At 31.6% G+C, this 16,595-nt stretch overlaps 1 protein-coding gene and 1 long non-coding RNA gene across 2 annotated transcripts; both read left to right on the top strand.

Moving 5' to 3' along the window:
- Window positions 1-8,494: 8,494 nt before the first annotated feature.
- Window positions 8,495-8,926, top strand: LOC105798554 (uncharacterized). Its single transcript, XR_001135191.2, has 2 exons — window positions 8,495-8,569; window positions 8,666-8,926. It is a non-coding gene; the product is annotated as an uncharacterized LOC105798554 (long non-coding RNA).
- A 4,447-nt stretch (window positions 8,927-13,373) lies between these two features.
- Window positions 13,374-15,191, top strand: LOC105798551 (BAHD acyltransferase DCR). The gene is made up of 2 exons (XM_012628664.2): window positions 13,374-13,933; window positions 14,093-15,191. The coding sequence occupies exons 1-2, from the start codon at window positions 13,481-13,483 to the stop codon at window positions 14,975-14,977; spliced, it is 1,338 nt and encodes a 445-aa protein (XP_012484118.1). The 5' UTR covers window positions 13,374-13,480; the 3' UTR covers window positions 14,978-15,191.
- Window positions 15,192-16,595: the final 1,404 nt, after the last annotated feature.

Below are 16,595 nucleotides of genomic sequence, written 5' to 3'. Positions count from 1 at the left end.
ACTTTTTCAGCTAAATTACTTAATCGAGCTCCAATACACTTCTATATTAACTCCATAAATGTTTTTATTTTATATTTATGTACTTGACTTACGAAAATAGAGTTCTAGAATCGCATTTTTCAACACCACTAGAATTTGAGTCATTACAATGACCCTATTCCCCACCCCTAATGTTCTATAAAAATATGAAAATAAAATATTAATATGTGAAATACATCCAACCTAAACACTTTGAGTTTGAATAAAGTTGAAACAACTCTATCTTTATAATTGTACATCATAAAATCAATTACTATTTTAATATGTTAAAATTATCAAATTAAATATTAATATTTAAACTTAAAATGAAAACATTAATTTTTCAGTTTTGATATTTAACTTATTTTTAACTTTTACTTTTTTAAATATATTTTCTAATTTAAAATCATATAGAAAATTTATTAAATAAAATTCAAATTTAAATTGAATCAAATGTAAAAATTCAAGATCTTCGTATTATGCAAATCAAAACCTATAGAGAATTATATGATGTTGAATTGGAGTCGTTCATCGAATTTGATGAAGAAAATCACAATAATAAATTAATTTCTATTGACCTTTTTCCTTTTAGTACACAAATCCTAAGTGATAGAGACTATAATTTTCATAGCCCTAAATAATTATAAAATTATGATAATAAATATAAAAATAATAATAAGAAACAATAGTAAGAATTTATCATTATAAGTTAAAAGCTCTCTATAAAATTATTATTATAATATTAATTAAAAATGACATAAAGTAAAACTAATAAAACTAATAAGAATATACCACTGTAAAATGAAGTTTTCACATTAGAAAATATAATTTTAAAATTTTAAAAATAAAATTCTTTTTCAATAAGGTTACAATGATTACTATAATATTTTAATATTTATAATATTAATTTATATGGTTTAGCTATTATTAATAATTAATTAAAATTACAATAATATAGGCTAAATTTAAAACTCTATTATATAAAATATAAAAATTAATAATATAATAAATAATAAAGATATTTTCATCCATTTAAAAAAATTTCAAAACTCATTTTTTTTTATGTATGTTATAGATATGAATTATAATTTATATCAACGTTTATGTTTTTCTTTGTTTTCCAATGATGAGATGAACTACGAGTGTTATAAAAAAGTGTAGTTCATACATCAGTTTCGTAGGCATTGGAAGGTAGGAGTTGCCGTCAAAAAGGGCGTTATAAAAAGTCCAAGCAAGCTTAAATTATTTGATTCAATTATAATGGGAAGGTAAACTAGAGTCAGTAGCAACATTTATAGTTGCAAATTTATTAATCATCAATGCTTTGCAGGCTGTTACTATCGATGCCAACTCTTCATCAATGGAGGTTGAATAAGGGCAAATTAGTTTTGCAAATCCATGAATACGTGTCATATTCAATAAATGTTAGTGTTAATCTTTTAAGATTTGAAAGTTGGATGAGCTCTCATATTACTATATACTTTTCCTCTATTATTTTAAAAGTGGGCATAAAAGGTGTCTATAAACACGACTTAAAAGAATTATTTATTATAATTTCAAAAGGAGTTTATATATATACTTAAAAAATAACTAAATATTGCTATGAGTGCTATTAAGTAAATTTTCACCTTTCATCTTCCTTAACACTTCTCACTATATATATAGGAATATACTACTTGTAATGATAATGAAAACAAGAGAAATGCAATATAAATCCCTCATTCTCATCTATTATTCTTGTGTTCTTTGTATTATTATTATTATTATTATTATTATTATTATTATTATTATTATTATCATAATACGTTATCAGCACAATCTTGCTCGATAGTGTTAATATTTCATTGAAGAACAAGTAATCTAGATGTACAAACGTCCTTGTTGAAGCAACAATCCTAAGGTATGTGATTTTCTATGCATGCTTGAAAAATTTTGAGATTTTCAATATTCTTAAAGTTAAAAATGACACTCATTTCACTTTCTTTCTTTTCTTTTTTCCGTATTTAAGTATGAATTTATGTTTTATATATTCCATTGTATGCTTGTTTATGATCTAAGATTTTGAGTAAGATTGAATAATCAACTACTTGAATATTTTTGCTTAAATATTATAGTCATTTTTAAATATTTTATTTTATTTGGTGACTCACGCATGTCAACAACGAAAAAATGAGGATCTTGAATGAAAATATATTTGAAAGAATTAATATGGTAATAACTCATCAAAATAAAGAGACACTTCTATTATAACTTATGAAATGTATCTCAGGCTTGAAGTCTAAACACCTAGAAGGTGTAAAGCAAAGGGAGTATATGTTAGCATAATAGCAAAAGAAAAGAAAATACAAGTCATAAGATTTAGAATTGACTTGTAATACAAATGTTCGCAAAACACTTGGTGTAACACCCGCACCCGACCCGATCACCAGATCCGATTATGGTGTGTCACAACTTAAAACCATATGAATTTGACAAAAAAACACTTCAAATTTTTAAAAGCTTTGAGGTCTCGACGTATACCCCGAATTTGGCATAAACTACAGTATAACAATAACAAAACAATCAAATCAATAATACGTCAAGTAAAACATATTTAGACAAAAATTTGGCGAAAGCCTCATGAAAGTTGCCAGGGTTATATAAAATGCAAGATGATTATTTCCCATGCAAAAGTTTCAAGTGTATCACTGGCAGTCAAACAACATTAAAACAATTTAGCGTATACGTCTAAAATATAATCTCATAAACCATAATTCACTGGATTAAACATACATTTCTAGAGTTTGTAAAAGTTTTCACAAAATAGTGTTTTGGAAAAAGTTGTAAATTATTACAAAAGTTGGTTACAAAATAGAACTACACGCCACGCTTCCAAACGGGCATGCATGATCAGAAATAGGCAAGTGGCTCACTATCAACAGTAACTTTGGCATAGTATCTTTCTATAGAATTTCTTTCTTCTATCAACACGTATGAGATGGAAAGGATAACATTGTAAGTTCAAACGAACTTAGTGAGTCCCATAAATAAAGAAAACACAAACAATATATAGGAATACCATTAGTAGACCAGCATTAATACCTATAATGATACTTGACCTATTAGAGAGGTTCAAACATACTAATCATAATACGCCCAATGGCATTCACAATTTTTAAACGTACTCGATTTGTCAACTTAACATGACTCATGGGCGAGCACTATCTGCCCTTTTAACCATAACTTAATACACTGTGCATGTTTACACATGACTTATACTCATGCCAGTCTCAGACCCAAAATTCAAAGTCAAAATCATATCAATCAATCATATCCATATGCATATACTCCACCCCTTAACTTCTCATATCAGTTCTGTTTAGCTAAACATGTTTTCTCGTGACCTACCAATCCGGTTTACAATATAGTTGCCCTGTAATACCCCATACCTAGTCTGGTCGCTGAACCCGAGCTATGGAACGCCATATTAGCCACCTAAGTCACTCTCCATTAACACCCAACCTAACCTCCAATATACTACAAGTTAAAATAAAACAACATGTATAGGTTTGAGAAAGCACAAGCTCGTGAACTCACTTCACTTGCTTCATGATATGCAGTGACAATAACATGCGAACCTACTTCGCATGTAAGGACTTAACTTACCCTTTTTCTTGTATTCGTAAATATTTGAAGAAAAGAATTAAGAACAGGTGAAGCCTAAGTTTGAAAAACAATATATAGTTGTTCAACTATTTGACATTTAGGTTCGCACCCTTGCTTACCTTGCACATTCTAAGTCTTCATAAAGTAAGACTCTTTAAACAGGGTAATCTCACGAACCACCTCTTAGGTGCTTAGATACTGCAAACACGGTTTGCTGGGTTCTTCTTATACAGTATATCAAAACTCATTAAGGGTTCGCAGTTAGTAGTTTGCCAATCGTTAGGGTTTGCACTTAGCATAGTTCGGCAACCCTGTCATTTCACAGCAAATTTGGCAAACTCTATATAAGTTTGTTAGATTAGAATATTTTAGGTTATTGCCCATGATGAACACTATGTTTAGAAATTAATTGCTTAAATATGAATTTTTAAATTAAGAAAACATTAAACAATCTTGAACTATATTCATATACTTAAAATTTAGATATGTTCATAAAGTATTATCGGTTCGCAAATAAGAACATAAAGAAAACATAAGAAATAATAAAAATTAACTAAGTCCTAGATAATTGGCGAGGTCGACAGAAAGATAACTCTAAGCCCAAGTAGAATCCCTCATTGCCTTTAATCCGGAGTTCACTTGTTTCACCTTTTCAGTATTTGTGCTTTGTTTGGATCACTCGCCTCGTCGTTACCCACTATGCGATCTAACTATCTGTAGTGTCTAGAAAGGAGTGTGTGAGTGTTTGTGAACTCAGTGAGCATACAGGAAAGTATAACCACATAACACACACAAAACATAAGTTAAACAAAAACTTTGGTAAATTCACAAAATTGTGAATTGGGTTCACCATACTTACGCGAAGTCTGGTTCGCAATTACTTACTGTTAGTTAGCTTAATACTAAAAAAGTAATTGTTTTAGAAAACATAATCTTATTCACATGTACTTTACTATTAGATAAATGGATCTCTTTATAATTCCTCAGAGTGACTCAAAGATTATTAACATATCCAACAAGTGTAGCATAAAGTTAACACTACAGTAAAACATGTTTTTAGCAGCATTTTTAGCTGCGTTTGGATAAAAAACGCAGCTATAGATCGAGTATTAGTGGTGCTTTTTGAAAAACGCTGCAATAGATCGAGCATTAGTTGCACTTTTTGAAAAACGCTGCCATAGGTCGGCCATTAATGGCGCTTTTTGAAAAATGCCGCAAAAAAATTAAGCACAACGCCCTCGTTTTATGTTGAGCTTTAGTGGCATTCAAAAAGCGCCACAAAAAACATTTTATCTGTCTATTTATTATTTAACTGGTTTATTTATATTAATTAAAATATAATTTATTTTTAATTGAATATTTAAAATCTTGAGAAAAAAATAATGACACGTAGAAAAATTTAAAAGTAAAAACATAGAAAAATATTTGTTAAAAATGAAAAAATTAAAATACTATTATTTAAAATAATTTTAAAGTTTTTGGGTACATGACTGATTGTTTTTTAATTTATATATTAAATAATTTCTTATATAATCGTAAAAGAGATAGTATTAATTTTAAAATATTGAATTAATTATCATTATAGTCTAGGGTTTATGGTTTAGGGTATATGGTTTAGGATTTAAGGTTTAGGAGTTACTATTTTAAGGTTTATGGATTATGGGTTTATGGATTATGGTTTATGGTTTAAGGGTTGAGGTTTAAGGTTTAGGGGTTAAAGGTTAGGGGATTAGGGTTTATGGTTTATGTTTTATGGTTCATGGTTTAGGGGATAGGGGTTTAAGGTTTAGATTAATTAGTATTTTTTAATTTATATATTAAATAATTTCTTATATAATTGTAAAAGAGATAATATTAATTTTAATATATTAAAATTATGATTATAGTTTAAATTAGTTAAGAGATAATAGATAAACTTTATATATATTAAATGGTTTAGGATTTAAGGTTTACTTAAGATTTGTTAAATGATGAAATTTTATACAATCAATTAATGCTTTTATATTTAAAAATATTTAATTTAAACCATTTGATATATTTAAATATTAGATTTTAAAAAACATGGATAAATAAAAAAGTAACATATTGATATGGATAGGTAGCTATCTATTTTGGATATGCCCAAATTATAACAAATAAAAATGAAATACAAAAACTAAAAATAATAATTTTATCTAATTCTTTTAAATATTACTTAAAATTTTAAAATTATTTATTTAAAATTTATATGAAAGATACAATAATTCAATATAAAAATTGTAAAAATTGTAAAATTTATATGTTATTTAGTATTGCATTTGGAGTCAAATATTCTGTTTTAAAAATTTCTATCCTGTGAATTTAACGAGCTCTTTGTTGAATTATTGTGCAGCCCATAGGAGCAAGTTCTGAGGGGAAGACTGATGTTATGAAAAACATTAGGTTTCCACAGATGGAGCAAAAATCTGCTAGTAAAACTGTTCAACGACAAGCAAAGAGGCAACACTACCTTGTCCTATAAGATAAATTTTGGAAAAGGAAAAGAAGGTCAGTCTCTAATATTTTAGCTTTATAGGTTCTATTATATGTATGCGGCTATGAGCATATAAACTTATGATAGTTTTACAAATGGTGCTAAAAGGTGGTGGATCTGTATTCTGATGCTACTTTATTGATGGTGGATTTGTAAATTGAAGTGTTTAAATGTTGTAAATCAAAGTGTTTAAGTACTACAAATTGAAGTGTTTAGTTGGTGGAAATTGAGATGTTTTATCGCTGTAATTGAGGTGTATAAATGTTTTTAATTGAGATGTTAAAGTGCTGCAAATTGAAGTGTTTAAATGTTGTAAATTGAAGTTTTTAAGTACTGCAAATTGAATTGTTTAGTTGCTGAAATTGGGGTGTTTCGTTCAAATGCTAAAATTTATTAAGTTTGAAAGCTGGAAACTTACCTTGTTGATTTCAACCAGGTATTTTCCCTTTTTCTTCTTTTTGCCTAGAGGTTTCAGTGATTGAATGAATTGAAGTTTTATCATATTTGAGTTTGTGGGTGGAATTTGATGATGGCTTATTCATCTATGGCCCCATAATCTTTTTCTTATTCATCAACTTCATCGCCTTTTTATGGTTTCCAGTACCCCAACATGATGGTAAGTGAACCACCTCACTCTCTTTCTTCTCTCTATACAATATACCACCAAATCTTTTTTTTTAATTTTCATTCAAAAATAAAAAAAAAACTTGTAGTTTTTGATAATTTTCAGTTAACCCTAGATATATTAAGTTTTTGCTACTTTCCATTGTCACCTCCCCCATTTCTTTATGCATCAATAACTATGTTAATGAAATCAAGTACTACAATTATATATTATTACAGATGGAGGTCGGAGAATACGATCAAAGGGCAAACAAATGATATGGGGGTTGCGCGCGGACCAAGATCGTGTTGCCAAGTCACGGAAAACTCCTATGAAAATACTAGACACTTGGATCTGAAACGAAACAGAAAATTAAACTTAGAACTAACAAATCTGAAACGAAACACCCAAAACAAGAAAGAATCAGCCAAGAATCTAAACACTTATTAATAGCGTTGATTGGAAACAAAGAAACGAAATTTAGTTTCAAGAAAAGACTCCCCCAAGCCGAATCTGCAAAGGAGAACACAAAACAGAGAAATAAACTCAAAGCCCAGCAAATCGAATTGAATCAGAATTAGGAGGCTTGGGCGGCAAGATCTATTGAAGAGTATGACTAAGGGACGTTTCTTTAATGCCAAGAATGGTGTCGAACAAATTCTTGAAGATTGGAATGGCTGAAAACGCAACAAGAGAAATTAAATCAAATTAATCAACCAATCGGCATAAACAGAAACAACTAAAGAAGAAAGAATAGCAAGAAAGATGAATAAAGTCCTAAGAAGCCTTGAAATCAAGAAAGATTTCACAACTTCCTTCAAACGGCTCGAATCTCCCCTCCAATGTAGGACAATGGCAAGAAGAAGGCTGAAGATGGCTCCCACAATAAAAAAGATTGTTAAAACTACTTCTAAAAAAAAACTCAAGAGAGAATTCTTGGAGAAAACTCAAAGAGAAATTTTCACTCAATAAAAAATCTGATTTCAATGTGTTGTGTGTGTGGGTGGCCAGCCAAGCCTTACATATATAGGCCTACTACTACTTTCCTAGCCCTATTAGGAAAACTAAGAAAAAACCTAATTGTTTGACTTTTAAAGGAAAATTCGGCCAAGGCCTTTAAATGGACCTCTTGGACTGAATGTTTACATAGAATTTAATTCATAAAGTCTAAAAATTAAACTAAGTATTTAAAGAATTAAAACTTAACAAATTGGGCCACTTTGACAATTTGGCCTGATTTTCAACTAAGTCTAGTTTGAACTTCTTGATTGGGCTTGGAACATCTTATTGGGCCGTGTCTTCAAGAACTTGGGCTTGTGATCCGTTCTCTCCCGAAATTGGTTCGTTGATGCTCGTAACTGAGATCCTATGCGCCTTAGCTGCAAGATTCGATTTCTTGGACCAAGATTTCCAAGATTTGAAATCTTGATTTTCTTGATTCTTGAAATCACTCAAAACAGCAAAATTGGACCAAGATTCAGTTTCTTGATTTTCTTGAAAACAAGAAAGTGAATCTTGATTTTCTTTTTCCTTTGTATACGCATCTAAGGCCTTGCTAATGAAGTCTTGAATGATTCCATTGAGTTTCATACGCATTTGCCTGGCCTTTGACCTCGTTATTGGGCCTTGTGGTAATTTGAGCCCATCACGTCCTTGAGCTTGAATTGGGCCTTTGTGACTCGTATCAGCAAACATCAAATATTGTGATTCCCAGCCAAGCAGTGGCTTCTTAGAAACCCAACATTTTGCACAATCAAACATGACCAGAACTTCTAAACCTACATGTTGAGGTTGCTACACACAAGTTCTTTCTTTTTTTAGTTTATGTGCCATGTGATGATTGTGTTTTAAAATTTAACTTGTTTTAGTTCCTTACATTCTTATAGGATTCACATTCAAGGAGCAAGAAACATCGCAGCAACTCATTGGGATCGAGCAGTCAGAATTCAGAATCAACTGACACACAAGAGCTAGATTTAGAGCTTATACTGTCACTGTAATCAGTAAATTTTTTTGCCACTTTAAATGCATGCTCATGGAACTACATTTTATGCTTTCCTAGAATTGTAAGTTCAAATAAGGTGTTGATCTTGCAATTCATACGTACAACTTGAGCAAGTTGATATGAACTAGTTTGAATTTTTTTTTTGAATTTCAAAGGAATCTTATGTAATCAAAGGCAATTTGACTTGCTGCATGAGATATAGTGAAAAACATTGATCTTCTTGTTCATGAATTTCCATTTTAATACGTCTTCAAATTAAATTATACATTTCTAAATTGGTGGAATCCCACTAATGTTGCATTCTCTAACCAAAGAATGGAGTGATGTATGTACTGATAACAACATTTCTAAAGGATTTGCTTAAGCAGGTAAAGGGATAAGAATGTATTTGTGGCGTTTTTTATAATATTATAATTTTTTTTATTTTTCATGACCTTTAGTGACAATTTTCCCAAAAGTGCCTTTAAAAGTCATGTTCTTTAGCGGCGTTTGTGGAGAAAGAGCCGCTAAAGGTCATGTTCTATAGCGACATTTTTCCCCATAAACGCCGCAAAATTTAGCGGCGTTATCTGTAGTGGCATTTTTTGTGGCGCTTATCAAAACGCCGTAAATTGTTTTAGCGGCGTTTATACTAAAAACCTATTTGGTTGCAGTGTAAGCACTCTCCAAACACACTAACATGTCCCATTGAATGAAGCTTAGTTCGACATTCCCTTATCTCTCTAACCTGTCCCAAGGCCTCTCACCCAAAACAAAAAACATAAATGTGAGTATTCATAATCTTATGGCATGCCATTATATCCAACAGTTTCAGAAGATTATAATGTCAAAACATATGCTTAAAACATAGAGCTCGCAAGTCATAAGGAGCTCGCAAAACACTATTCATATTGAGCTCACAATATAGAGCTCGCATATCACTGTTCATAAAAACTCATATATAATCACAAAATAGATTTTAGAAAATACTTACTCTCAAAAATTAGGTTAAAACCCTAAGCTCCTGATTATCACTATGGTTCGCACATACAAGTGGCAGTCCTTGAACACTCACCAATTTGCTAAAAGCCTTTAGACAAGCTTCGCTTTTCCCTTGTCTTTGCTTGTAGACGGTTTTGTTAGTTTCGCAATTTCACAAACATATACAAGTTACCAATAGAAAAAGCACATAAAAACTCATTGATGAATACTATCAAACCTAAGTTCCAACATACTTGTCTTTTAGCGAACCTAGTTTCCTTTATTGCGAACCTTTATTAATTACTTTTAACACCAACACAACAGAGAAACAAAGTCTTACCTTAGATCCTAAGAGCTAAGTTTTGGGTAGAAACTTGATAATAAGATAATTGATGGAGAAATTTGAGAGAGTTTTCTCATTCAAAAGAATATGAAATTAGTTAACGAGAAGAGATTAATTTATAGGCTCTAAGTGTTTTGATGTTCTTAGGATACCCTAGTCACAGTAGAAGTAGGAAAAAGTTACGTGCATGAATGGTCTTACGAAGAGAAAGATAAGTTGACTTCATAAATTTAGTATAATTACCCTATTACTACTCCTACTTTTGACTATTTGCCTAAAATAATGATAACAGCTTGCCAGGCCCACTAGCAACCCCAGCTTGCCAGGCTTACTAGTAATCATTGCTTGCTATCCACTGGCGATCATAGTTTGCTTAATCCACTAGTGAACACCAGCTTGCCAGACCTCAAACTCCTAAGCCTTACTCTGGGATGTCATATGCCTTATTGGAGGCATCACAAACATATCTTCTTCTCCTTTATCACATATCACGTTTTACATACAGATGATACTGGCCCGCGCAGATAAGAGGGTATCTTATCTCGAAACATGAAATAACCATATTCATGCTGACAACTTTGGTTTAATACCACCATAACCAGATACTACACACTACATCATTGAGAGGGAACACTTACATTAATTTATATAGGAAAAGGATTTTATAACACAAGGAAGTAAGAAAGAACTCACCAGAAAGTCTAATACAATAATCTACTCATCAGGTCCTTCGCCCTTGTTGCTTGGACCTTTGTTAGCTTTTTGAGCTAAAAAGAGAGACAATTATATCTATCAGATGATTAAACTACTAAAATTTAACATGCATGCATGAATCGGTTGTATACAATCCAGAATCAGAAGTTTCCTTTCTCACAAACAGTTTTAAAACCTATGCATGCGTTACTTTAAATACATAAATTTATTCAAAAATAACCTAAGGGTTTACTAGAAATTACCAGTAAACTAGTACTAACAATGACGTTCGCTAGATACTGGAAACTCCTTGTTAACGATTCCAACTTAGAAGTTTCTAAAGGTTTAGCGAAAAATGCAAGGAAGAAGAAGAAGCAGAAGCAAAAATGTAAAAACATGCTAGCTAGATATCGTTATATAGCAGAGACATCCAGGAACAAAACTTTGCGGAAATTCAGAGGATTCCACAATCACTCTAGAATTTTAAGAAGAAAATAATTAAGAATCTAATCATCTACAGGACCCTAGTTTAGTTCTAATTAGGTCTCAACTAAACCTCAACATTACTAACCGAGCCATCACAATATATACTAAACATGGAAACAAATCTATCGAGCTACGAACTAACGAGTTTGCCCAAAACATTTGGGGTTAGCAGATTGCTTAAAAGAAGAGTCTGCCAAACCCTGGAGTTCGCCAAATCTTGGAGTTCTCCAAATGGTGAATCCCACAGAATACGCTACCCAATCAAAAGAAAACACTTCACTAACTTACTTAATTTCTACCATTGACTTAACTGACTTACACGCCAAATAGTAACTTAACATAATCTTCGCTGGGCAGGCTGTTACAATTGGTTTTGGTTATGAAAAATGATTAATTTGTGTTGGATGCAAACATTAGATAAAGCTATTTATTTACGTCTAGTGGATTTGTATTCAGTTGATATAAATTATTTGATAATATTATCAAAAACGAAAATCCTAAAGGTTATTATCATTATTTGCATCAAGCTGAAGCATAAAACTCGAGTTCCATGAGAAAATCATTAAATGTGAATATGATTTTTCAGAGTTTTATTGATTAATATATTTATACATATAGGTTATTATCATTATTGTTGATACTAATGTATCAAATATCATTTGAGTTCCTAAAGAATTTCCAAGAAAAATAATTATTAGATAGATAAATTTTATAATGAAAGTATATCTAAAATCGAAAATTTGTCTCGACGTGAATATCGAGTGTTCAATAAGGGACAAATTGTTACACAATGATAGTATAAAGAATTGCTATTTAGTATCCAATAGTGTTTATATAATCAAAATTAATCGACTAATTTTTCATGTAGATTAGATATATTTAGCGAGAATACAAATGGTCAAACAATAATGTTATAAAATGATGGTCCAGAATGACCATTTCTTTATGTGCCTAATGTACTCATTGTGTTGCTAATAGTGAATGATACAATACATCATGCATTATAAAGTTGTCGGTGACATCTAAAAGCATGAGAATGCAATTGAATTTTATTGCTATATTGATACACATCAACAAAATTTGTTGTACATGTTGATGATTTACTATTAATAAATAATCTTGAATGTCTTAATATTGAGTTATAAAATGATGTTCAAATAAGGAGAAGCAAAATATGCACTGTTGTAACACCCCTCACCCGATGCGAAGAACAATCAAGAATTCAATTAGGCACTGCTTATCTCTACATTTGAGAAGTTAATTTTTAGCATCGGATTGCGTCGTATCAAAAATCTTAAGTGATGCTTACATGAGGGGGAATAAATCCACACTACATTTGTTTTTTTTTTTTTAAGGTTGTAACATACTGTGTATTATAGGCTTATGTAATCTTTTTTCCTTCACTAGATTTTTATCCCATAGGATTTTTCCTAGTAAGGTTTTTAATGAGGCATATCATTTATACAATGAAGATCCAATGGAGAGTGTTATGAATGCTAGTAAGTGGATGTTCATTATAATTAACCTTTCAGTTTTTATCTTCCTTGACACTTCAGATTTCATCTCTTTGTAACCCCTTTCCTATTTATGTATTAGAAAATGAAGAGTCTAATCTCCCTATATATGTAGGAGTATATTACTTGTAATGATGATGAAAAGAAGAAAAATGTAATACAAGTCTCCTTATTCTCATCTATTATTCTTGTATTATTATTATTATTATTATTATTATTATTATTATTATTATTTCATAATAATTATCCATTTATTACAATTTTTTTTTTTTTTTTACAATTTAACGAGTGGTTGAGTGCCAGTAAAAGGTGTATATAATAGGAATATATCCATATTTACAATTTAGAAGGCTGAAGGGGCTGATACAGGTGCAAATTTTGAGGCGCTGTTAATGTTGACATTTATTTTAATCATAACACAAAAGAGAGCTAACATATATTCACCCCAACTAATGCTTCCAAAACGAGAAGAGGGGACTCACTACTGAGGCAAATTAATGGACCTCAACTGCTCTCATCGGTCCCATTAATGCAGTTCCCCAACTACATAAAGTGTGTGTCTCATCTTCTATAAGTATCTTCGCAGTTTAATCTCCTTTTTCCTACCTACAGCTCTTTCTATCTTTGAAAACATAGTTTTTTCTCTTTCTAGTGAGGTTTTTATTTTCCTAAAGAAAGTAACAATCCTGACGTGAAGGATATGGCAGGTGATGCAGGGAGGAAGGAAGAAGAGATTTCGAAGGTGAAAATCAGAAGCAAAACCCATGTCAAGCCTGGAAAGATTATAGGGAGAAAAGAATGTCAATTGGTCACATTTGACCTTCCATATCTGGCATTCTATTATAACCAGAAGTTGTTGTTTTACAAGGGTGGGGAATTCGAGGAGCAGGTGGAAAAACTCAAGGATGGGCTGAGGGTAATTTTGGAGGAGTTTTATCAGCTTGGAGGCAAGCTTGGAAAAGATGAAGAAGGGGTTTTCAGGGTGGAGTATGATGATGATATGGAGGGTGTTGAGGTGTTGGAAGCCATCGCCGATGGGCTGGCCGTGGACCAACTTGCGGCTGATGAAAGCACAAGCTCTTTCAAGGACTTGATACCCTACAACGGTGTCCTCAACTTGACGGGCTTACACAGGCCTCTACTGTCGGTGCAGGTAAATCTATTCTGTTCCTTCATTTCACTTGATTGATGTTGCTAGATATCTTCCATGACATCAGAAAATCCCAATACCCCCAATTTGAAGAATTTGTGAACTGCTGCATATATTTTGGACTCACATTTATTTTTTTTTAATTTGGTCCAATTCCGATAGTTAACGAAGTTGAAAGACGGACTAGCAATGGGTTGTGCGTTCAACCACGCCATCCTTGATGGAACCTCAACTTGGCATTTCATGAGCTCGTGGGCTCAAATCTGTCGCGGCTCAAACTCGATTGCAGCCCCACCGTTCCTGGAGCGGACCAAAGCCCGAACCACCCGCGTGAAACTGGAACTCTCGTTCCCACCCAACCCAGTCGCTTCATCCAACGGCCACACCGACCAAGCCCCGCAACTGAGGGAGAAATTCTTCAGGTTTTCCGAAGCTGCCATCGACAAGATCAAGTCCAAAGTCAACTCCAACCAACCATCCGCTGCCTCTAAACCATTTTCTACTTTTCAATCTCTAGCTGTCCACATTTGGCAACATGTAACCCAAGCACGTTGCCTTAAACCTGAAGACTACACCGTTTTCACCGTCTTTGCAGATTGTCGTAAAAGGGTTGATCCACCCATGCCCGATAGTTACTTCGGCAACCTGATACAAGCCATCTTCACCGTCACGGCTGCCGGGTTATTGCTGGCGAACCCATCGCATTTCGGTGCGTCGGTAATACAAAAAGCTATCGAAGCACACAATGCTAAGGCCATCGAGGAACGTAACAAGGAGTGGGAAGCAGCGCCCAAGATCTTCGAATTCAAAGATGCTGGAGTCAACTGTGTGGCAGTTGGGAGCTCCCCCAGGTTTAAGGTTTACGATGTGGACTTTGGGTGGGGAAAACCGGAAGGAGTGAGGAGTGGTTCCAACAACAGGTTCGATGGGATGGTTTATTTGTATCAAGGGAAGAGCGGCGGGAGGAGCATTGATGTGGAGATCACTTTGGAAGCTGGAACCATGAAGTTGTTGGAGAAAGATAAGGAGTTTCTCATGCAAGTCTAGTCACTCACAGATTGAATATTAGATCAAGAGGGTGGCATGCATTTTAAGATATATTTTTATCAAATTATAACCTTGGATGGCAAGTAGGTTTTTAGGTAAAATAAAGCATAGTTACACCAACATATACCTTATGCAATACCAATATTCTCCCACTCATTTGTCAAAAGAAATAAATTATCCTACCCAATTAAATTATAAACATTATTTTAATTTATTACCCTTCCAATTACAAATGAATTACTATCAATTTTTACTCATTCATTTCAATTTTACCGTGAGAGGTTAACAACTTAAACCTGAAATAATAATAAAAAAGTTAATTCGAATTTACCCAAACTTAAATTAAATACAATCTTTTCAAAAATTAATAAAAATAATACCTATAAATTAAATTATTATTTTGTTTTAATGTATAACTTGTAAATATAATCATCATGCTCTATTATCATAAAATATGCAATTTCGGTTTATATCATATGATCTTGATAGAAAATTTCAAAAACAATAAATACATTATAAAAATTATATTTTATTTATAAATATATTTTATTTATCGATAAAAATATATATTTTATTTATTTATTCCCAATTAAAATTAATAAGTAAAGAAAATTACCAAATACAATGCAAAATTCCAAAAAAAAAAACCATATCTATATTGAAGAAGGATTACATGAAACTACGATACTATAGGGGTGAGCAAAACTCGATTCGACTTGAAAAAATCGAAAAAATTCGAATTTCGAGTTAAACGAATCGAGTTATTCGAATCAACTCGAATTTTTTTCGAATTTCGAGTTCGAATCGAGTTGAGTTTTCGAATTCAAATAACTCGAATAATTCGAATAATTCGAATATCAAACTATAATATTTTACATTTTTACCCCAAACTCCCAAACCTTTTTACTTTTCTATCAAAACTTTTACTCCTTCCCACTTTCCCCCCCAAAACTTTTACTCCCCTCCCCTCCCAACCCTCCAATCTACCCAAAATCCATTTCCCACCAGAATTTTACTCTCCCATTTATATATTCTCAAAATTTTACTCCCAAAAACCCTCAAAACCTTTTATTTTCCCCAAAATTTTTACTCCTCCCACTTTTCCCTAAAACTTTTATTCCTTCCCATCTCACCTCCCATCTATCCCAAACCCTCCCCTCCAATTTTTTAATATTTTCCTCCAAAATTTTACTCCCCTATTTACTTTCCCTTAAACTTTTATTCCCCAAAACTTTTATTTTTCCCTAAACTTTTACTTCTCACCCTTTACTCCCAAATAAAAATCAAAATATCCAAAAAAATCACTAAACATAAATAGTAATAATTTTATTTATATCTACTATTTATATTATTAAATTAAATTTCACATTTTATATTATTTATATTATTGAATTGTTTAGTCATATTGAATATTTATATTAAAATTGAATTATTAATTATGCCATAAAATATTCGTGTTAAAATTTTATATTGGTATCAATTTCACATTTTATTTTTAAAATAACTTTTATTAAAAATCATATTTTACATTTAATATATTTTTAATTCTAAAATACATAGTGACAAGAATCAAGATAATTGAAACAACTAAGCAAGCAAAGAAGCTAACCAAGATATA

This window comes from Gossypium raimondii, chromosome 9 (genome assembly GCF_025698545.1).
Source record: "Gossypium raimondii isolate GPD5lz chromosome 9, ASM2569854v1, whole genome shotgun sequence".
Taxonomy (NCBI): domain Eukaryota; kingdom Viridiplantae; phylum Streptophyta; class Magnoliopsida; order Malvales; family Malvaceae; genus Gossypium; species Gossypium raimondii.
This window is presented reverse-complemented; position numbering and strand designations above follow the sequence as displayed.

Excerpts from the sequence above, each read along its gene's own strand:
- LOC105798551 (XM_012628664.2), top strand. The coding sequence starts at position 13,481 with ATGGCAGGTGATGCAGGGAGGAAGGAAGAAGAGATTTCGAAGGTGAAA. Across the intron at positions 13,934-14,092 it reads GGCCTCTACTGTCGGTGCAG|TTAACGAAGTTGAAAGACGG; the intron begins GTAAATCTATTC and ends CAATTCCGATAG.